At 50.7% G+C, this 23,496-nt stretch overlaps 1 protein-coding gene across 3 annotated transcripts in view; it reads right to left on the minus strand.

The window, feature by feature from the left end:
• The window catches only part of PLXNA3 (plexin A3), a 70,574-nt gene extending 49,169 nt beyond the window's left edge, over positions 1 to 21,405 (minus strand). For 2 of the 3 annotated variants that reach the window (XM_083718229.1, XM_083718227.1), the window contains exons 1-6: positions 19,726 to 19,829; positions 13,340 to 14,578; positions 12,642 to 12,824; positions 4,258 to 4,386; positions 2,607 to 2,707; positions 831 to 954 (exon numbers count right to left, since the gene is read on the minus strand). In XM_083718229.1, coding sequence (XP_083574355.1) covers positions 831 to 954; positions 2,607 to 2,707; positions 4,258 to 4,386; positions 12,642 to 12,824; positions 13,340 to 14,521 — 1,719 coding nt within the window. In that variant the 5' untranslated portion in view covers positions 14,522 to 14,578; positions 19,726 to 19,829. Of the gene's footprint in view, positions 1 to 830; positions 955 to 2,606; positions 2,708 to 4,257; positions 4,387 to 12,641; positions 12,825 to 13,339; positions 14,579 to 19,725; positions 19,830 to 21,128 lie in introns of those variants that run through there. The other variant, XM_083718228.1, reaches the window with a different exon arrangement.
• Positions 21,406 to 23,496: the final 2,091 nt, after the last annotated feature.

Raw genomic sequence — 23,496 nt, forward strand, 5'->3', positions numbered from 1 at the left:
AACATGCTTTCTTAAACAAATTAAAATAAAGCTAAGATCCTTATGAATCTGGATTGTATGGCCAATACCATATTCTGCAGTCCCAGCAGCCACACGGCCTTGGCCCCAATTGGCATAAAGCACAGTGTGTCTCTGGTACAAGCCTGAACAGCTGGAACCAGAGCTTGGAATGGTGGTGAAAGAAACTGGTAATTAAGCCACACACCAGTTGTGGGGCTCAGCCAATTAAGCTAGTTTACTGGTGCAGTTTGCAAATAATTCCATAGTCAATGTAGTTGGCGAGTCATAAAAGAAAACAATTGCCAGCAGACTGTCTGATGAATGTCTTCAAAGGGTGTCGCGAGTACAACTCCAGGCTAGGAAATTGAGCCTAGTATTTACATTGGCCATTTTGGATATCTTGGGCCTAAACTGTGAAGTGCTTTACAGATCCTAGCCAGCACTTTGAATTGTGCCCGGAAACAGACTGGTAGGCACTGGAGCTGTTGTAGAACAAGGGAAGGGTCTGCTCCCTCTAACCAGCTCTGGTCAACAATCTAGCTGGAGCTTTTTGGGCCAGCTGGGAGTTTCTTAGAACTTTTCAAAGAGAGTCTCACATAGAGCAGGTTATGGCAATCAAAACGGGATGTAGCTCAGGACTGTGTCACTGTGGCATATATTATCCAGAGAACACAAGGCTAAGGAAAGGACCCCTCCTCAGAAAGAGGAGCGGGATCAATACTTTCCCGCTTCACCACCTGCAAACACAGAAGAGGTTCCCTGCCAAAGAAACACAGGAGAGCGGAAAGCCAAAAATCCAGGCGGGCGCAAGGGGTGTACACAGGACTCACCACAATGCTGGGCTCTGTCACCGAGATGTTGTTGGGCTCCACAAGCAGCCGCACACATTGAGTCAGAGATGCTGTGAAACGGTGAGGCTCTGTGGCGCGGGGACACTCGCTCTCTCTGCAACACCTGAGCAGCAACAGAAACAAGGCAGCTTGGGCAGGAGGGGGAAGCAAAGGATGCATTCACTGCCTTGCATTCTGCCCCTCTCCACAGCCTTCGGCCACTGCTGCCACCAATGGGACTGGGGTGGGTGTGGGGGGAGGAGCTCGCAGGGACCCTCTACTAGAGGAACAGAACTTCTTATCAAAGCACTCAGTGGAGCAGACTGTCTTCTGATCTGGCAACTGAAAGCAGCACACATGGAAGGAGCTTTTGGCAGGGGGAAAGTTGGCAAGGGAGATGGGGGTGGAAAGAGAAGCCAGAGAAGGCTCAGCAGTTCAGGTGTGTTAGGTGTGCACACGCATACGGGGAGTGGGGGGTGGCGAGGAAGCGACTGCTTCCGCTCCAGGCCCTGGGGGCTTGTCAGTGCTGGAAGGAACCAAAGGAGTTTGGGGAGCTGGGGATGAAGATGCCTGCATTGAGGAAGGGTTTGTTTGTTTGTTTCTTAGATTTATATCCCGCCCTTCCTCTCCAAGGGGCTCAGCGAGGCTAGAATGAAATGCTGCCCATTCCCCAACAAGGGTTGGCAGGAGGGAGTGAAGCGAGCAAGCCAGCAAACCTCACACTGCCAGTCAAGGAAGAGAGAGACCACGCTGGGTAGTGTGGAAAGAGGAATTTCCTGCCCTCTCCTAACTCCCTCCGTGGCTGATTCAGAGAGCAGAGGATTGCAAGTGGGGGGAAAGAATTGGCTCAGGAGTGGAGGAGCAGTCCTAAGAGAATCAGCAGCTCCCACTACTTCTTATTTCTCTTTCTCTCTCTCCCTCTCCACTCCCCAAACCCAATACTACCGCGTCTGGGGGGGGGGGGGTGTCACCTCCGTTCTCACTCTTTCTTCACCCCCCTCCAAGTATTATCACATAATTCTATATTAAGCTAGGAGGTGCAAGTTGCTGTGCCAGGTGCTGAGGCAGTGATAGGGAATTGGGAGGGAAGAGGGAGGGTAAAGGCAGGAGGGAAACATCTGCTAGCAGAGACACAGCCGTGGCTGGCAGGGTGGGGTTGCCCTCTGCCCCATCTCCTGCCCCCGAACCCGCTCTGCCTCCGCTCTGCCTCCTGCAGGGTGGGGGGATATAAAACGCAGGGGAGACAGGAGGCATTGTTGCTGCAGGGAGGGAGGATGAAACTCAAGCTTGCTTTCAATGGGGGTGGGGGCTCAGAAGACACCCCATGATCTCCCCCCTGCTGCCTTGCTCAATATGACATCGAGTGACGGGTTGTGGGAGTGGAGGAGAGCAGGAAATAAAACCCACCACCTCCCACTCTCTTGGAGGGACAACCGCTGCTATCTTCTTCTGCTTCCCCCTCTCCCCCTCCCCAAAACCCCCTCTAACTCTTCCTCCTAGTCAGCTCAGTGCTGGCAGATTTAATAGGATTAAGGCTCCTGCAGAGGCTAGATAAGGGGGAGGAGGAGAGAGGGAGGCCACAGCAGGAGGGAGGAGAGAGGGGGGTCTCACACTGGGCTGCCACCTCCCTACTTGATCCCCCAACATCGGGTGGGAAAATAAAGCAGCATTTTTGAGGGAAGGGGGTGCTGGTGTCGGATCATGGATTCTTCGCCTGCCAGCCTGTACAAGGCTTCTTCCGGGGGGCGGGCAGTGCGTGTTAGGAAATTCTCTCACCTGTTGTGCAGGACGCACCAGCCGCAGTGTGGGTCTCTGGAGCCCAGGCACTCAGCACAAGACGAGTACTGTTCACAGTTTTCCACGGGGAGCCGGACCACCTGAGGGGAAGGGCTAAATAATTAGACAAGGCCTTCCTTCTCCTCATCAGAATCACTAGGTATCAGGGTTGCTATTCCTCTCCACCGCTGCCCCCAGCAAAGCTTCTGTGCCTTGAGCAGATCCACAACAAAGTCAAAATCCAGCAGGTGCAGGTTTCTGGTACTGGGGAAGGCACCTGTTGAATTTCTGCCTGCTGTTAAACTGCACAATACTCTGATAAAGAGATAAAGAGCACCCATCCTCCCAGTAGCCCTAACCCCAACTCCTACAAGCCTCTTCCGCAGAAATCATACTCATAACCTCAGCATCTGATCCTGTTTCACAGGCAGCATTGTGATTCCATTCCAAATGTCAAATTTCACAGCTCCCTCCTCCACAAAAAAGCAGGTTTTGCCTCTTTGCAGTTTTAGGGATCTTTTCTCTCCGGAGAAAAGTTTTGCCAAGAACCACACAAACCCCAAAAAACCCTTTTCCACCTGTTGTCCCTAATAATGCACTAGAGATTTCCCCTCCCCTCTTAGAAGGATAAAATACTAACTAGTTCCTCTTAATAGGCATGTTTTAAACACAGTGAAATATATGCAGAGTCAAATTGCCCTGCTCTTAGCACTGAGTGCAAAAAAAATGTGTCTGGGATGTGTGCCTTTTATAAGTGGGAAGACCCATTTCTCTAACCCCAGAAGTGTTGGGTGCTGGTGGCTGTAATTGCTCAGAAATGACTCTGATGGAAAATAATTATTCACAAGCCTTCTTGCACTCATTGCCTCATGTTCCAGCATAAGGCCTGGCTCAATTAAAAAAAAAACAGTACCAGTTAGATCAGGGGTGGAGAACTTCAGAACCAGGGCCCAAATGCAGCTATGCAGCTCTACAGCTCTCGTTCTCTCTCCCCACCCACCCACCCACCCACCCACCACCCCTCCATGCCTTCCTTGAGGGCCTCTGCTCTGTTATTGAACACTGACAATACCTCTTCCTTGCCTGTGATTTGAAATGTAGTACGAATGTAGTATGAATACGAGGGACGCGGGTGGCTCTGTGGGTTAAACCACTGAGCCTCTTGGGCTTGCCAATCAGAAGGTCGGTGGTTCGAGCTCCCGTTGCTCGGTCCCTGCTCCTGCCAACTTACCAGTTCAAAAGCACCTCAAAGTGCAAATAGATAAATAGGTACTGCTCCGGCGGGAAGGTAAACGGCATTTCCGTGTGCTGCTCTGGTTTGTCAGAAGCGGCTTAGTCATGCTGGCCACATGACCCGGAAGCTGTACGCCGGCTCCCTCGGCCAATAAAGCAAAATGAGCGCCGCAACCCCAGAGTCGGTCAGGACTGGACCTAATGGTCAGGGGCCCTTTACCTTTACAAATGCAAAAGTCAGGCCTGTTGCCCCACCCCACTTTTCCCCCTGACCTCACCCACTTTTGCCTCTGGCCCCACCCACCACTGTCACGTGGCCCCTGGAAGTTTGCCCACAAGAGAATGTGGCCCCCTCAGGGGCCTGTCCTCTCAGCTGCAGTGTGACAGAAGCCACTCCATCCCTCTCCCTGAGGCTGACCTGTCTCTGGCTGAGCAAGTAGAGATGGCGCTGGTCCGGACTCAGGACCATGTCACGCAGCAGCGGCTCCCCAGGCATCACAGGAACAGACTCGTAGAGATGGGCCTCCTTGGGGTTGTCCACACGGACCTGAGGAGTGCAAGCGCATGAGCAGCTTTGTTTATATGCCAAGTGTAAAGGGTATTCTTCTCTTCTCACCTCCACAAGCTTCCTCGGGTCACAATCCAATATTTGAGGGAGTTTGGAAAAACTGGGCTTTGTTGGCAAACGAAAAGGTGTGGTAGGGTAAAGCCTGAAGCTGGGTTCAGATTGCAGCTTGGCACTCTTCTGATTTGCTGGGTGGCACTGTAGCAAGTCATGCTCTCAACTTCGCGTTTTTATCTGTTATAAGGGCAACAGACAAATATAGTGGAGTATTTTGTGCTACGGGGAGTTACAGAGCTGATAAGGAAACATTTTGTATGTGGTGTCAGCAGTGGGATATTGTTTCCTTGGAGGAAGTGTGAACCATGAGATTGAAGGAATTAGCAGCATAATATTATGGTACAGGAAATTCAGAAGCCCCCCCCCCCCCCCCCGAAGACAAAAGCCTTTTGCAGGTTTATCTCCTAAACCTGGTGGTCAAATGTTTATTCCAAACTATGGAGCCTGCTGAAAAGAGCACTGCATCTGGGTTAAAATTTCAGTCATACACTGGCTGGATAAACCACCATCTCCAAGACGGCTGCATATTTCGGGTGCTGTATACTGGTGCTGGTGCACATATACCACAGACATTCATTTTCCTGTGCAAGTTATGAAGGCTGCATGCATTAAAAATCACAGCAAAGGTTCAGTCTGTGTACACACACACACACACACACCCCCCTGAAGGGTGCACACCCTTCATCACTTGAAGAGTGGTTTAAAAACAAACAAAAAACCCCAGAGCTAATTGTTACCCTAATCCACAGTTCTCCATTTGTCAAATGAAAATGGTATTTGCTTTCATCTTTGCAAACACTCCTCCCAGTGTAGTATACCTGCACAAAGTGTGCCTCACTGATGCCAAAGGAGATCCACTAGCAACACGTGTCAGGCAACCTTGGACTCAGTAAAGCACCTAGCTTGCAAGCTGCTTGGAATGGCAAAAACTGGAGGGAACGAATGAGGGAATGGATGGATGGATGGATGGATGGATGGATGGATGGATAGATAAATAAATAAATAAATAAATAAATAATGAATGAATGAATGAATGAATGCGCCTAGTTGGCTACATGCCCTGAAGTATAAAGTTTATGAGAAATTTTGTACTGAAAAAGCAATCAGGCACCACAAGAATGTTTTTTGAAGAGTCTGGATTACATAGCTGCTGAAATTCTCAATAATCTGTGGTATGTACAAGACCCCACACCGAATTATACATTTGGGAGTCTCCAAAGATTAACAGCTCTGCCTATTTAAAGGGAGGTGGCTTACTTTTAAGTTTGCAATTTGGGAGGGGCAAAGCAAAGAGATCCAAAGGTGCATCCACTGCTGGATACCTTCAAGACGATATTGCAGCACATATATTTAAGCACATGTATTTGAATCTTCTACAGGCATGGCAGTCACGCTGAAGAGGGTCAGTGCAAAGGATGCAAGGCCAAACCTAGTCCCCTGAGACTTACTAGTGACTACTGTTTGCCCACAGAAGCAATGTGGGTGGTTTGGTGGTAGCAGCAATGGCAATTGGACTTGGTACTGGGGAAGGCTGATCGCCGAAGAATTGATGCTTTTGAATTATGGTGCTGGAGGAGACTCTTGAGAGTCCCATGGACTGCAAGAAGATCAAACCTCTCCATTCTGAAGGAAATCAGCCCTGAGTGCTCACTGGAAGGACAGATTGTGAAGCTGAGGCTCCAATACTTTGGCCACCTCATGAGAAGAGAAGACTCCCTGGAGAAGACCCTGATGTTGGGAAAGATGGAGGGCACAAGGAGAAGGGGGCGACAGAGGACGAGATGGTTGGATAGTGTTTTCGAGGTTACCAGCATGAGTTTGAACAAACTGCGGGAGGCAGTGGAGGACAGAGGTGCCTGGCGTTCTCTGGTCCATGGGGTCACGAAGAGTCGGACACGACTAAACGACTAAACAACAACAACAACAACAACTGGGGAAGGAGATGTGTTGCGTGAAGGAATTCAACTATTTTAATTTTTTTACACATTTTCTATTTGTTAGCAAAATTGATAGTGCAATCCTAATCCTGATGAAGTGAAAACGACCATCCACTGGAATCTGTAGGTCTCTACTGCTATGGAGGCCCACCCGTCAACAGCAGTTCTCCATCCATAGAAAACCACAAAATGGAGCAGGGCGCCAGTGCTTTTGGATCTGCGGGATCCAAACCCCCATGCATCCTCTGATGGGCCAGATCTCACATACAGCCATTCAGCTGTGTGAGCTTGGAACTGATTCAGCAAATGAAAAAGGAAATACATTCTTTTTTAAAAGCAGCCCCCACCTGCTGCCCCAACCAGAGCTAGCTGTTAGGGCTTCCGATGGGGCAGAGGATCAACCACTGCTGTGCTGCTACTGAACTAGTAATTTTGCTCTATGAATGCTTGCTCTTTGCAATTTTGTCATTCTGCTTGGCTTTGCAAATTAAAAATAGGCATAAGATTTGGACACAAGAGGAGAATTGCAGAAGTTAATCAAAATTTCTTCCATGCAAAAGGGAGTTTGTGATTAATGTTCCCGTTTCTTTGTCTTAGGCTGTTTTTCCAAGGGACATTGTTGCTTTTGCAAGCTAAAATAGAGACTACTATCTTGGTTTTATTTTGGTACTTCAAATAATAAAGTCAATAAAAAAATCTGAATTACTAATATGGTTACTGGTAAATTCAAAAGTCATACAGCAGAACTTAGTGAAATTTCTGGAAGTGAGTCATAACACCTGAGAATTTTCAGAAATCTAATAACCCCTTCCTCACAAGCTTCCTCTGACCAAGGCACAGACCCATTTAATCTTCTGTATTAGCCACTGTGCACAGAACCCCCCATTAGCACTGGTTTGGACCACTTTGTGCAAAAATATTTCACTTCCAGCTACTAGCTGCATATCGCAGGGGAAGTTGTACAGTATGCATTTGGCAAATTACCCAGGAAATACTCTCAGAGCCCAGATGGAACTTGCAAGGCACTTTCCAAAATGGCCCCAGAGCTTGAATGTGGCCTAGAGCCTAATGTCACTTTGCAGACAGAGTATGTTGTCCCTCTCTTCAACCCTGCAGTGGTCCCAAAGAGTTTCCACAATGTTTTCTTAAAATCCACTTTACTAAAAAAACACACACCAAAAGTCAATGATTTTGACAGTTACTCAACTATTTGATATTTGCATTTTTGAATGGGTAAAAGGAAAGAGATGTTACTTTGCAGTACATACAGTATTTAGTGGTATGACTTTAAAAAATAGCATTCTGAACTTTTGGGACAGGTTGGCGAACCTGTGACCCTCTATATTTTGTCAGATGACATCTCCCACCATCCCGGACCACTGGGGAGTCGGGAGTCCAACAATATCTGGCAGGCCACAGGTTCACCACACCTGCACTGAATGACGTACAGGCAAAATACCCCTTTCTTTTAAAGAAAAAAAATTTGGTTATTCTGCAACAGCCAGAATTGGTTCCACGACCATCAGGATGAATGCTTCTTCCTGAAGAGTTTCAGAACACTTCTGAAATTGATAATGGGATGTGGCTTTTTATGGCTTGAGCCACTTAACTGCCCAGCAGCTCCATGGTCAAGCCAGCCCAATATTAATGGTTTCCAAACTGATCTTAAAACGACGATAACTTTGAAACACTGTGCAAAACATTAGATATAATTGATTCACCTATGACCTGGATTTCCCGTGAAGTGTTGTTAGAATTCAAAGACAGCATCAAGAAGGCCCAGCGGAAAGAGAAGAGGTCGGAGGAACAGGGCAGAGCACTGCTCTTCAGCCTTGGGTCCCCAGATGTTGATGGGCTACAACTCTCATCACCCCGACTGTTGGCTAAACTGGCCAGGGATGTTGTGAGTTGTAGCCCAACAACACCTGGGGACCCATGGCTGAAGAACTCTGGGGATAGAAGTTGACTCCAGGTGCTTTTCCCCTACCCCACCTACCATGATTGTTTTCCTACCTACCTGGGTCTTGAAAGATGTTCCCGGCTTGGATAGTGGCCCTTCCCCTGACCAGTAAATCCCATGCAGGGCTGCTTCTTTCCACTCTCTCCCTCCCTCCTGGTAATGTTATTTTGAATTGTTAACATATTTTATTGTATCTGTACTTTGGGAATCTGACAGGACTGAAAAGCAGTCTAAAAATAACCTCGATAAATAGCCTGGCCTGCACTGGCTTCCAAAGCGGTGTGTGAATAAACTGAGCAGAACCATTTCCTCCTTCTAAAACCCAATAAAAGTTCAATCATGAAATAGATCTGTTTGCTGCTATTCTATAATGAGGAGAATGTACAGAGCAACCCTAATGAAGTTTACTCAGAAGTCAGACCCACGATATCCCCAAAGGATTGCAGCCTTAATCGCATTCAGCAACATTTATAATCTGGAGAGAGAGTAATGGGAGAGGGATGGAAGAGGTTCGGCAGCTCTGTGTGTGTCCCTCTGTGCAGCAGCACACATGTATAAACACAGAGAAGTGTAAACACGGCTCCTAGAGACCTGGGGTTGGGGGGTGAAACTTGAGAGACTCCGCTGCTTATTTACAATGTGAAAAAAACACACACCAATAAATTGCCAAGAACAGGTATAAAATACCACATTCCCAATAAATAAGGACAACTGGGTCATAGGCATCTGTGTTTCCAAAACAGACACAGAAACAGAAGGGAAGGAAACATAGATTGTCTTTATTCGAAGCTCTCTTAAAAAGTATGAAGTAAAAAAGGGAAGACTATAGTCAGGGCCAGATTTAGGTTTATGAGGCCTTAAGCTACTGAAGGTAGTGGGGCCCTTTACATAGCAGGTGGAGCCCATGACTTACATTATAGGAGCATACACAACACAAAACACTGTTGCTGTATGTAGGCTTTATTTTATTTGTTTTTTATCTTATATTTTGGAAATCTACATCCAGGCTTTTTTTCTTCTTTCAATTATTTGGGGCCCCCAAAGAGAGTGGGGCCCTAAGCTATAGCTTGTTTAGCTTATATGTAAATCCAGCACTGAGTACAGTCCTAGGAACCTATGCAAACTCTACAAAATCACCTCATAGGCATCTGGCAAGTTTGGGAGGGGAGAGAAGGGTGGGCAGCGGAGAGGCAACAGAAGGAAGTGAATCCCCCCTCATAGGTTCATAATAGTCAAGATTTGCCACCACACTAGACAACCACAACTCCATTAGATATGCCCATTGCGTGTGGTCTGGGAAAGAGTCAAGTTGCCCCTAGGACAGGAGTGGAACTATTTTCTAGAGTGGAGGAAGCCTCCAGATGTTGCTTGACTACAACTCCCATCATCTCTCACTAGTGGCTATGCTGGCAGGGGCTGATGGGAGATGGAGTCCGCAACAACCAAAGGGGCACCACACTGGCTACCCCCTGCCCTGGAGTGACGTGGTAGCCTCATGGGCTTAAGGTGGAACCCAGGGGCAGAACGGAAGGATGCTTTCTTTTCCACATCTGAAGAAAATACCTACAATGGGGAAGATTCCCCCCCCCTCTCTCTCTCACACACACACACTTGCCCCCAGGAGATTGCTCAAAGGAGCTTTCATCCTGGCCAACAAAGCCCCATTGAGCCTCCCCCACAAACCAACCAGGCCCCTGGGGGTCAGTGCAGTTGTGGAGCTGGAGACTCAGATAGGAGTCCTCCTCCCTTCCCCAAGGAACGGGATAATGGTCCTTTTCAGACTTGACTGGGGGAACAGGCAGGTCACCCCTGGGTGAGGCTCCAGGCTGCACAGCAACAAGGCAATTAGTGTACTGAAGGCGGCAGAGGGGGATCTGGGAATGGGAGGCAGACGGAGGGGCTACCTCCCTGCCTCCTGCCATCCTAATTGAATCGCCACCGTTTGCATGAGGGACAGAAGGGGGTCATGACCTCCCTTCATGCCCCCTGCCAGGGGTTCAAGAGTTTAAACAGCATTTCTCTTCTCCGTCTTCCCCCACCACAACAAGCTGTAACTCAATTCCAGGCCACCAGCCCCAAAGACCAGACGCCCCGTACGCTCCCAAGGACCCTTCCACTTCAAAACTGACCCCACAGCTGGTGGGGGGTGGGAGGCAGCACAGGACAGAGAGAAAGCTGGAGTGAGCAGCTGGGGTTGGGTTTTCTCCAGAATCAGAGAAGTCAGGAGGCTAAAGCACCCACATTGCACCTCGAAAAGGCCCACCCTGGGCCAATTTAAAATGGTGGGTAACCCAGAGAGTGAGAAAGATAGGAGCCCAATTGTCCAGTGAGGACTGAGACACAGCAAGAAAGCGAGACTGAAACCAAAGCCGACATACAACCAAGGCACTGTTTAGGGAGGAAGGGAGAAAAAAATAACATAAAATAAAGAGACAGACCGACAGATGCAGGGGATGCAGAGAGATGATGAGGGGAAAGCATTCTGTACAAGCTAGGAAACACATTGTGGCTTCACATGCTCCAGAGATGGAAGATGTTACCTTAAGTAAATTATGGGGCCACATCCTGGTGACAAAGGGAACCCTGAACCTAACTGAGGATAATTTATGGCTTTAGGTCGCATGCCTCCCATCTGCCAGCAACATCTCCTTCCCACCAACCACGCACACACTTGCAGCAAAAGGCAACCAAATCAGGTTGGAACATGCGGAAAAAGTGGGGAGGATTAACCCTGGCGCATCTGCCCCACCAGGCAACATTACCTGAGCTTCAGCCTCTGTGACCCCAATGCCTGGACACTCCCCTGACCCCTCCAGCTCTTTTGCAGTGCACAATTACAATCTCCATCTGGCTCTGCTCCTCTCTCAGACTTGGAAACACACACCCCCCCCCCGCCGCCGCCCAGCTAGATGGAGGAGGGGTGCGCCAGCTCATGCGCCGCCCGGTTAATATTTAATGCGCCAGGTCTGTTGGGCACAAGCCTCTGCAAAGTGGCAACTAATGGCAAAGGGTGGGGGCTGCCAGTAACAACGGCTTCTCTCCCACCCCCACTGCACAGCAGGCAATGAGAGAAGAGGTTTTCCATAAAGAGAAAGGGCACTGCATACCAGTTCAGATGCCCCTCTAGAATATTTTGCTAGATCTAAAATGTCAAGGCTTATGGGCTGTTGTTTTTTGGGGGGAGACAGTAACCAGCAATTTACCTGGACCTTTGACACTTGAAATAGAAGGACCCACCCGGTTCTTCTGATTGAAAATTGTTCTAACTGGTTTTAATATTGTATTTTTATATTGTTGTATCCTGCTCTGAGACACGGAGAGGAGGAGGAGTAAGAAATCCAATGAAACAGAAGTCTGTCCACCACTGTTGCCAGATATGTTTCCACACTGCAGCCCCCTCCCCACCTCAAAGTGTAATTGCGAGAGGTGTGGGACAGTTGCCTGGCATCCCGTGGGGCACGGCCCAATTCCTGAGCATGCAGCTCCTAGCATAAACTAATTTTATTCTCTTGGCACTTTCTTGCCCAACTCTCAGCACAGCAAGTGGAATATGTGATACCAGAAGTGTGAAATTAATTAAAAATAAGAAATGCACGCGGGTGCCTAAGATTTCCTGGAAGCTGCTTCCACCCTTGCCAGCCCAGGTGTGTGGAGCCCAGCTAGGGAGATTGCAGTGATGAGAACAGGGCACTCGGCACATAGACAGAGGTATTCAAAATATGTGGCCACAATGCACAAAAAAATATAGTCTCAACCAATGCATCACTCACATTCTACAGCCTGTCACTGACTTTTGTTTAAAATTCTAACAGTGACACTTAGGAGTTCTGGATGAGATTACACAAGATGCGCCCTTCTGTTCTGGAAAGAAGGAGAAGGCCTGACCACATAAACCGTGTTGGAGAATGCATTTTTATTTTTCCTGGTGAAGGTAAAATGATAGCATACCCCCACTAGTAACATAAATCCCTTCTAGAAAATACAGTAGCTGTGCCAGAGTGGATGGTCCCGATTAGGGGAGGCTTCTGAGGAATTGTATTTCATATACACAGACCCAGCTCAGATTAAGACCATAATGCCTCATAGGAAGCTGCCTGAATCAGAGTTGTCTACACTGAGAGGAATCTCTTCACGATTGCAGACAGGCTCCTTGCCAGCCCTGCCTGGAAATGCTGGGGACTGAACCAGGGAATCCAGCCACACTCGTGTGGAGACAACCACTTCCGCCCTCCCACATTCTCCCTCCCCACTCCTTTTCCATACACCGAAGGAGAACATCTCACCTTCTTGAGGTTGCCCGCCCGCGTTCCAATGAAGACAACCGAGTGGCCACGGTAGGTGTAGGCAGCAACGCTGGCCATCCCCTCAGCCTTCTCCTCCAGCAGCGGGAGCCCTTCAATGACCTGCAGCCCCCCTAGGGGCTGGTTCAGCACCAGCCCACAGAAGTTCCCATTGATCTGCATGGGCTGGAGACAGGGAGAGAAGGAGGCGAGAGTCAACATCAAACGGGATTGGGTGCCCTTTCCCTGCACGACAGAGCTAGAGCTGGGTACACAATGGCACTCTATTCCCCAGCAACTCCTATATTCTAGAGCAGAGATGGGGAATCTGTGGCCATCCAGAGGATGTTGGGCTCCATCAGCCCCAGCCAGCAGTCAGAGATGATGGGAACTGTAGTTCAATGACATCAGGCGGCCACAGGCTCCTCACCCCTGTCCTACAGTGTGTTTGTGCCTCAATTTTCAGAGGAAATGTAACAGGTTTTGTTCACAAGACCCAAAACAAGACTTCCTGGGCTGTTATATGTAAATTCTGGGGCAAAATGGGACCAAGGAGGTTGAGAGAATGGCAGAAAGGGCCCAAACATCTCTCAAGCACCAACATTTTGGGGGATGTCCTATTCTTGGGAGGGGGGAGAGACACAGAAACTAGCAAGTAGGAACTGGGGTGGCAGGAGAGTCCAAATCGCGCAGCATCGTACCGTGTTGATGCAGGGCAGCTCTTTGTTGAGAAGCCAAGGGAGGGAGAGCCGGCCTTCCCCTCGGTAGCAGGACTGGATGCGCTCCTGGATGCGCTGGTTGACCTCATCCAGCGTGAAGAGGCAGAGGAGGCTCTCGCGGGGCGGGGCAGCGCGGTTCTTCTGGCCTTGCGAAAAGGCGGCGTAGAGCACATCCTGCCCTTCCGCGATGCCTAGCGACCGGGCCAGTTCGCGGCCTGCCTTGGCCAGCTGCGCCGCCTGCACAAGGCGGTACTCCACGCCATCCTTGGAGCAGCCCAGCGGGAACTCCACGTAAGAGTAGAACTCTGTGTCATTGGCACACAAGCGCACGATCTTGGAGGAGAAGAACCGCTCCCCGCCAGTCACGCCCGGACCACCTGGGCCTCCCGCCGGCTCCAGCGGGGTCTGAGCTGTGTCCAGCTGCAGGGTGAGGAAATACACAAAGCCACCGGAGACAAATGCAGAAACGTAGTAGATATCAAAGGCCGGGTAGAGCGAGAGAGTGTCCGAAGGTACTTTGATCTGGGAGGAGACAAACTCATCCTGATAGACCAGGCTGAACATCTCGGGACTGCTGGCGTCGGGGGTCAGGCGGCGGCTGGAGAGAGTGGGGAAATACTCTGAGCGCCCCCCAATGGATGTGCCTACAAAAAACTGGCTGGGCTCCCTTGGCTGCTCCACAATCACACCAACCATGGCGTCTGGCTCGCGCCCGCCGGAAAGATAATGCTCCTTGCGCTGGTGCGGCTCCCCCAGCTTGGCCAAATCATCCAACCGCAAGAGCTGACACACCCCTTGCCAGACGCTGCCACAGGCCACCAAGCGGCTGCCAGCGTAGTCGATCAGCAGTAGCTTGTTGACGTTGTCGGCGGGGGCCAGGCGATGAGCGCAGAGTCGCACGCCGGGCGGAGGGTAGCAGCGGGGGTCGTCAGGCACCGGGCCCGTGGTGTGAGCCCGCAGCTGGGTCAGGTTGGCCGAGAGCTTGAGGATGCGGTTGATGGCCCCAAGGTAGACCTCGCCCGTGTCATGGTGGACAGCCAGGTGTGTGAGGGAGAGGTCTGAGACTGTGAAGGCGGTGCGTGGGGACAGAACGCCCAGGACAGGTGGCGGCGAGGAAAGGAGGACCACAGCTGTAGTGGTGGCCATAAGCAGCAGCCGCCACATGATCACCAGGGAGTTGCCTGGGGTCAGGCAGGGCCAGACACAGGCAGCTCATTCAGCCTGCAAGTGGGGGGAGGGAAGAGAAGAGGAAACGGTGGTTAAGCACCAGCCCAACATTGTGCAGTGAAAAGGCAAAGCCTCCAGCAGCAGAGCAGAAATGACATGTTTATGTGTTTTCGTGTGTATAATCAGCTGCCATCCTACACATCAGGAATGAGGAACTTGTGTGGTCCTCCAGATCTCGCTGTACAATGCCACTCCCATCCTCCCTGGCCCTGCTGGTGGATGGGAGCTACAGTCCAGCAACATCTGGAGGGGCAAAGATCCCCCCATCACTGAATGGAATTCTCCTCCCAGGAGGCAAGCAGGAAGGACTGGGCAGCCAGGTCGCGCAGCACTTATTTGGAGGGTTGCTAATAAAGGGAGTCTTCTGGAATTAGGTTTACAATTACTAATGCCAATCTGAAAATCTCCCTGGAGCCCCTCCCAAAAGGGGCTGCAAACACATAACAGCACCTCTTGGCTAGAGATCTGGCTAGAGATCCACACTTCCCACCCGCCACCCCCCCAAGTAAAGAGTCACAGCCGCCAAGGAACTCGTTTTCTTCCTTCCAACACCCTTGCAGCTTCTCATTAGCACCCGCCATGCACAGCATGAAACAGCACCCACAGAATTGAGAAGCAAACACAGCATCATGCATCACTTGCACAAGCAGACACACACACACACACCTGCAACAATGAAGAAAAGCTGAAGGCAGCAATGCCACCTGTCACACAAAACAAACAAAGATGGCACTAACCAGAGGTGGCTCCCTTCTCATTCCCAAGGATTCTCTCTACACAAATATCCCAATATCTACAGCAGGAGCTGCAGACTCAGGCCCAGGGGCCAAATGTGGCCCTCTAAGCCTCCCATGGGCCACACAACCCCTGGCCTGCTCTACACCATTGTCAAGCGCTTTGCCTAACGACAATGTGTCTTTGAAGGGAGGCAATGCCTCTCGCCTGCCAGGGTGGAGGGAGACATCGAGTTTGTGTGTGTGTGGAAACCTCTGGCTTTTGCATGGCAGCTGTATGGTGGTCACATCTTACCTCTTCACTTTCACTTCTGTCTTGGCCCACCATTGGCATGTGGCCCCAGGAAAGCTGCGCATGAGGGAATTTGGCCCTCAGGCTGAAAAGGATTCCATTATGCCTAGCCGTGGCCTGGTACCAAACACACAGACCTCAGAAGACAAACCCAACACGCCGCAGATCTGGATCTAGCCCTGAGGGATCCTCCAAGGGAAGGACCATTGAATAAAATACTCTTCAGGTCTCCAGAACGCCAGCACCAAAAGGTTCAGGCTGAAGACTGATAGCACAGCACGTGTCCACAGACTGCATTGCTAAAGAGGAAAGGTTTTCAGGTGAGAAGAAGTGAAGCTTCTGAATCCCAGTTGCTGAAAACCACAGGAAGAGGGAACACTTTTGCACGGGTCCTGCTCGCAGCCTTCCAACCAGCATCCGAGTGGCCATTCTGAGAAAAGAGTGCTGGACTAGTTAGGCCATTGGCCAGATCCTGCACTATCATCTTATGTTCATCACCAGCAGCTGTGGTTAGGGTGTGGTCTAGGAGGCCAGAATATTTCAGGTCTCCCATTTGAACCTTCCAGTTACTGGAAAGAAAACAGCTCTAACTCCATGAATCTGCACCTAGGTGCCCAGCCTTGCTTGTATTCCCTTTGCTATTGACCGTGGACTGTACCTTGACCTTGCCTTTCAATGATACTTTGAACCTGGACTGATTCTTAGGGTTTGAGAGCTTAGCTTGCTTTGGGCACAGCTGCACCATCATCCCAGCTCCCCTTGGTGAGTGTTTTGCATAGGTGTCTTATACCTCCTTGGACTGGGACACTGGCTCTCAATGGCGCCTGCAGCCCCTGATCCTTGCTATGTACATCATCACAGTGCCACCTCCAAACAAATACTGTGAGGCCCCACTGAAAAATGATGTGGGCAGGCAAAAAGAACTTGCCCATGCTGCACTGCATGTTCATGGGAGTCTCATTTACATAGGGCCCTCAGCCACTGCATGCCACTGCAAAACCTGCCTCAACTACAGATCCCTAGAATGTTCACAGAAGATGTGCAATGGCTCAGGGCCCCAATTAAATTGACTACTGGGCATGTGCAATGCTTCCATGGGAAGTTCTTGCCAGTTCACCTCATATTCAAATGGGGCCTTATGAGTTGGTTCATAGATGATGGCTCCATCATCAAGGAGCCATCTGCACACTCTGGAACATGTGCAGAAAAGGGCAACTAGGATGATCAAGGGTCTAGAAGCCAAGCCTTATGAGGAATACTTGAAGGAGCTGGATATGTTTTGCCTGCAAGTATGAACTGGTGGCTAAAGTATGCATTCAAGCAGGAATGGGCAAACTGGTAGCCGTGGGCAAAGGCTGGCTGATGAAGCAATTTTACCTGCTTCCCAGAGGCCCTACCAAGCACTATTCTAAGGTGTGGTATAAACACAGTTTCTCCTAAGAAAATAATGTTTTAAAAATGGAGCAAAATAAAGAGCTACTCTACACTTTAATGTTATAGCCTTGTTTTGAGCCTAATACCCTGTGATGGTACTTCCCCACAGGGATAGCAGTGCTAGTCTTCTGCAGCCAAAACCATTATCTTGTGGCACCTGAAAGACCAACACTTTTAAGACAAATTTGTTAGTCTTAAAGGAACTACAAGACTCTTTGTTGACAGAGACTTGCAGAATTTATCATAGAGTCTAATCTAGAGAACAGAGTAGCTGGAGATAATGCAGACACACAGCTTCGAATCTACACCTATTACACAGTAACACCTCCCAATATCCCTACCCAACTTCCCATGCTATTTTGGACTTCTTGTCCACAGATCCACAGATCACAGAACGGTTGTACACGCTCACACACACATACAAAGCCTGCAAGCGCCCCCACCTTAGCTTACAGAGGGAGGGAGGCCAATTAGATCATCAGTCCGCCTAGCCCAGTGTCATCTACTTAGACCACTGAGCATACTTAAAAATAGGGATGTGTATAAAGCTGTATGTGGTCATGGAGAAACTATGTTTCTGTGGTTTTCATTGAGTGTGGTGGGAAGGGACCCCCCCCCCCCAAATTAAGGGTCATCCAGCAACCTTGCCCCCCATTCTTCAGCTGAACTGGAACAAACATGCAAACCCTATACTGCAATAAATAAGTGTAATATACAATCACATCTTTACACACACTCTCCTGCTGCCGATACACACATTCCAGTGGCTTCCCGCTGCCACCTTGTCCCTTCCCACCACACTAAGGCACTGAATCAGCCCCACCCACGATGATGGCCCCACAGCAGACCACCTTATAACATCAGTACCCACCAGCCTCTCAGCCTGTCGTTCCAAATATCCTAACCAATGTGCATACACACCCCCCTTTCATTCAACGCAACCTTCTGCAACCCAAGCAAACCACAGACCGCTGGGCTCGCTCTTCATTGATATAGCTCCTCCAACAATCTATTTCATTCCTCCTCCTCTCCCTCCAACCCAAATGCTCAGCCTCTCAATCTTCCACCTCACAGGAAGGAGAGAGAGATCTCCCATCCCACATACCAAGCTTCTCCCCCTCCCCAATGCCTTTTTGTCTACTTTTCCCTCCTTAACAAGCATGAATTATAAGCAGACCCCTCCCAGAAAGAGGCCTGGAAGAAGCACTGGGTGGAACAGCAACCATAACCATTCTAAGACCCAATACATTATTACGCCCGCAACCAGGGAAGGAAGCACAAGTAGGAGGAACAGTCTGGGATCAACCAATCTTCCTGCCAATAGAGAGAGAGACCAACCTGTTACACACGCATTTCAGAGTTGTCCATCAAATACAACACTGGGCCTCGGAAACCAGGGTTCAAAACAACATCACAGCCATAGGTCCTCTAGGGGTAAGCCTAATCTCAGTTTTCCCACTCTGCAAAATGGGAACAATTGGATTTCACTCACAGATCTTTTGTGGGGATTAACAAAATAAGGAAATCCTTTTTTTCCCCTTCTCCTTTTTCGAAAAAAGCAATGCATTCAATTAAAGGTACATGAGAGCCTAGAGCTCCTTCCTCTCTTCCATTCCAGAACACACCACCATCAATCAAGTTGACCCAATTCCCAGAGCTTGGAGACCCCTCCTCACAAAACCCACTCCCTTGAACTCCAAACAGCCATCATAAAGGTACAGCAGGAGGAATTATGGCATCCTCACCAGCCCCACTAAGATAAGATGCTTGGAAATTCCTCCAGTACAAATGACTAGTTTTTGGGGGGTTCCAGGCATGATGAGAAGGGAGGGGGGTTTTGTTTTTCGTTTTAACAAAAGCAAAGAACCAGATGCAAACAAGTCCATCCGGCAAATCGCATAGAATCGCCAGATCAGGGGCCAGCGAGGTGATGTCTATGTTACCTACTAAGCGACCCCCCCAACACACACACACACACACACACACACACAGACACACACACACACACACGCAAGTCAAGCCCAGCTGGAGTGTGATGGGCGTTAGCCAGGCTCCTCCACTCCGGATCGGGCTCTTCCAGGGTAAGGAACCAAATCATTGTGTGGCGGGGAAGAAGGAAAGAGTTGATCTCTTCCACCCAGACCCACACCCAGCTGGTGCCACCTCGAAACGGCCAGCCTTCTCTGACTTGGCATTCTCGCCCCGATTCCCTTACCTGTTCGTTTCGCCTCCCCCCTTCTCCCGGCCCCGCTTCCTTCCTGTGACGGCCGCCCCCCACTTGCTAGGAAGCCCCCTTCGCAAACCAGAGAGGAAAAATCAGCGAGGAACCTCCCTGAACGGGAGGCTGAAAAGAGCCGGCGGAGGGGGCGAGCAGTGCAAGAAGCGCCACCACAAAAGAGGGGTGGGGGCAACAGATGGGGCGTCTGCTGCTGGCACGGAACCAGGCAGGGGCTCCCCCGCCCTGTCTAGCAAAGACCCCCGTGAAGGGGGGGGGATCCCGCGCCATCCCCCCCGCAGGACCATACCACCCTTTTCTTTGCGCTCCTTGTTGCTCGAAAGCGATGCAGCCCGGCGCTGCGATGGAGGGGGAGTGGGGCGGCCATGTGTGGGGTGATGCCCCCTCCCTTCCGCACCTCCGGGTCCCCCAACCCCTCGGCACTTTGCGCGGATCCCGGCTGTACCTGCCCGCCGTTCGCTCCCCGCCTGCTGCCTCCCTCGCCTCCGTCTCCAGCCGCCGCTCTTGCTCAGCGTCTGCTCCCGCCCCAGCCGGTCGGAGCCCTTTAAACGCGGCCAGAACCATTAAAGGCATGGGGGGGGGAGAGAAGGGATGGGGCTTGGGGAAAGCGGCGCTCCACGCGCCCCCTCCCCAACCCCTGCCTTGCCCGGTCCCCGAAACCTCTCTGCCCCGGTTTTCCTTTGCTCGAGCCCCCGTCCCTCTAAAGGCGGCGGGAGAACCGTCTCTCTCCTCCCCGCCAAGGAGTCGCCATGCACGCGCACCCCCGGCCCCTGGAATGGTAGCGCCCGGGCACTCATTCATCCAGACCCGGGAGCGGCGGCGGCCAGTGCGAGAAGCAGGGGCGTTCGGCAAGCGCCTGGCTCCCGCTCTTGCACGCGCGGAGGTGCCGCTTGGGTTGGGTTTTTTTTTTGGTAAATAAGTGCCCAACCTGGAGAAGGAAGGAAACGCTTGCCAAGCCCACGAGGCAGAAATTGGCTGCAAAAGTGAACACTCCCCAGGCAATCGGTGCAAGGAGCGCACGTGCGCAGCTCCCTCTCGCGCTCCTCTGCTTTCGCTCTCCTCCTTGCAAGGGACAGTTTCACGCGCGCGCCCCCCCTGGAGAAGATGCCAAGAGTTAAGAGGAGGGCTCTTTTGCGAGGAAAGGAAGATGCTAGGATAATAAATCCTCCATCTCTCCGCTGCTAGAATCCTCGAGCCGCCTTTCATATTTATTTTTGGGGGTGGAACCTCGTGAAAAGAAGCGAAAATCTGCTGGGTGGAGGGCAAAGGGGCTGACCCCCCAGGTTTATAAATTCCCAATTACACCCCTTCCCGGCCTTAGGCAACGTTGCTGTGTGTAAGGCGCCTCCTAGTGGAGAAACCGGACTAATGCTCCTGTCCTCCCCCCACCCCTGCCTAAAAAAAGCGGAGGGCGGGGGAAACACCAGTTGCTCGCCTGGAAATGAGCTCGCCCCCCAATGACACCCCGAAGAACAGCTCTGCCAGTCCTAGCCATCTTCTCGCCCCCAGACCCCCTCTCCAGCTCCCCGTGCCCTTTCCCCGCTCCAGACCCCCGATCTCTCCCCGCACCCTTGTTTTGGCTGCCGCTGTTGCCGCCGCTACTGTACCAGCCAAGGCACGTTGTCATGGCAACGGGAGCCAGGAGATGAGAGATGATGGACGCCCCCTTGGGTGGCGGGAGGATGATGGAGAGACCTGGGCGGTGGGATGGGTCAAGGAGGGAGAGGGGAGACAGGGGCGTGGGTGGGTCCAGGGGACGGGCAGGATGGAAGCACGGGCTCTAGAACCATTGCACCCCCCCCCCACTTCTCTCTCGAACTGTATCCCGGGTCCGGTCCGGTCTTGTACCTCCTCCTCTGCCGGGTCCTTCCGTCTAGGATTCGCTCGCTCCGGATGAGCTGCAGAGCGCGCAGGCTCGAGGGCGGGGGCTGAGTTAGTGTCCCGGCTCAGAAGAAACGGGGAAGGGCTCGTCCCGTCCCGGGCCGGGATCCAAGGGAGGGGAGGCGAAGCGGGGCCGCGGCCGGCCGGCCTGCAATGCTGCCGCTGCCTGGCACCGCCAGCGCCCAGAAACCGCGGAAACTCAACCCGCCCGAGGCCTCTGATGAGAACCAGATGCCACCGCCGTCGCAGCTACCGAGCCTGGCAAGGGCCGCGTCCACGTGGGCTGGGCGGGCAAGGCGGCCGGGCAAGCGGAGGGCTCCGGGGGGGAAGTCTCGCATCAGGGAGACGGACGGGGCGGGAGTGGAGGAGCCAGACTTCATTCGAAGCAGAACCGGATTTCAGTGCGAGGTGTCTGTGTGGCTCAGCCTAAGAACGCACAAGGCCAACTCCCAGGGGCCGAGATCCCTTTGGCCCCCCAACAAAATATTTTGGGCCCCCCACCCAAAGTTGATGGACATTGCCATACAAATAATGTGTACCGTGTGAAATATACTGTGAGTCGAGTGTGGATTTCATGCTCTTTATTCAGCTCATAGTAGCTAGAAATGGAAGTTCCCCCAAAGTTTCTGCTTTATATACATTATTTACACAATAGTCCCCACGTGATTGGCCAATTCTGGGATCCTCCTGTAGGCCAATCACGTTGCGGATTCACTTCCACCTTGATTGGGTGGCTCCTGCAGACCAATCAGACTGCTGCATTTTGGATCCTATTCAACTCAGTACATAACACTGTGTCATGTGATCAATTATATAGGGCGGAGCTTACTTGCCCCCCCCCCCAATACATTGAAGTTGGCAGCTGTGGTGACAGGAGAGTGCCTCTGAACATATTCAGAGTGCGCCCCTCATCCTCTTTTTGTTTGTTTGATGGCTACAGTCCACCCACACAGATCCGGAGCAAGGCAGATATTTTAGGCGTTAAGCACTCAGGGTAGGTGGAAAACGAGTAAGTGCTGTATAAGATTTAAAAAAATTATTGCCTTATGCAAGATTTGGTTATATAAGTTAGTTGATCTAAAATAAGTTTAGATGAAACAAAAGAATAGAGAAAAATCAGAATGGAGCCCTGAGCAGCTGGAGAAAAGGGGTTTCTTGCATGACAAGATTCTTGGGATTCGCAAATGTATGTGTAGAAAGCAAATGCTTCTGGCTCTTCCGGAAATAGGCACACAATAGCAGAGTAGCAATTCCCACCCACCTACACTTAGAATGAATTGCTCCATAAATTGGCTTGTTTCTCCCCCCTGAAAGTTTGCTTTATCCTTCATGTACCACAAAAATGGGAACTCTCTCTCAAAACAGTGGTTTAATCTAGGATTGCTTGCTATGTTCCTGGTTTAAGAAGCAATTTTGTCCAAGATCAAAAGGTTTCAACTCATTCCAAACCAACTATCAATAGATGGAGACCTGTTTTTTCCGTCGTACATATTGCTCCCAGCTGAAATTTCACTGCAATTAATAGCCGAGGTAGAAGGTCCTTTCTCAGAGGCCTAATGCTCTCCGAGATGGTAGACGTGGATCTGGGCTGTACCTCTTGAGACTTCAGGTGGGCTCCATTGATGGAAGGCACATAGGGGACTCTAGCCTAGGCTTCGCCCTTCTGATATTAAAGGTTCACAGAATCAAAGAAACAGAGAATTGCTGATTTGGAAGGGACCATAAGGGTCATCTAGTCCAACCCCCTGCCGTGCAGGAACCTTTCACCCTGAATTATTTCTGCACACCCCTTCCTCAACCCTCACCCGCTTCACATATTTCTTCTAAAACACACCCCACAATATTTTGTTTATTTATTAAATTTGTATATTCCCCTTTACTTGAAGCACAAAAGTACAATATAAAAACAAAAACAAAACAAAACATAGTCTTTCCTGGTAAGGAAAGTACTCCACAACTACATGGCTGCACCAAACCTCTAAAATCCTGCTCGGATCGTGGTAGTTTTATTTCAGATCCCTCAGAAGCAGCGGCACATCTACTATTGTTTCTTTTTCATGCACAAGGTTGATAATAATAATGATTATTAGGAGCATTCAGTCATGTGAGCTCCTAATTGCTTCCTGATGCGGTATAGCTCTGACACAGGTTTACTTTTTCACTGAGAACTAAGGCCTAAAACAGAGATGGGGAATCTGTGGCCCTTTTCGGATGCAACTGGATTCCCCTCAGCCCACACCAGCACGACCAAAGGCCAGGGAGGATGGAGTTGTAGGCCAGCATCTCTCAGAGAAAGAGACTCTGTTCTGGTCTTTCAAAAGCAGCAGTTTGGCTC

This window comes from Podarcis gaigeae (assembly GCF_964106915.1).
Source record: "Podarcis gaigeae genome assembly, chromosome: 17".
Lineage (NCBI taxonomy): Eukaryota > Metazoa > Chordata > Lepidosauria > Squamata > Lacertidae > Podarcis > Podarcis gaigeae.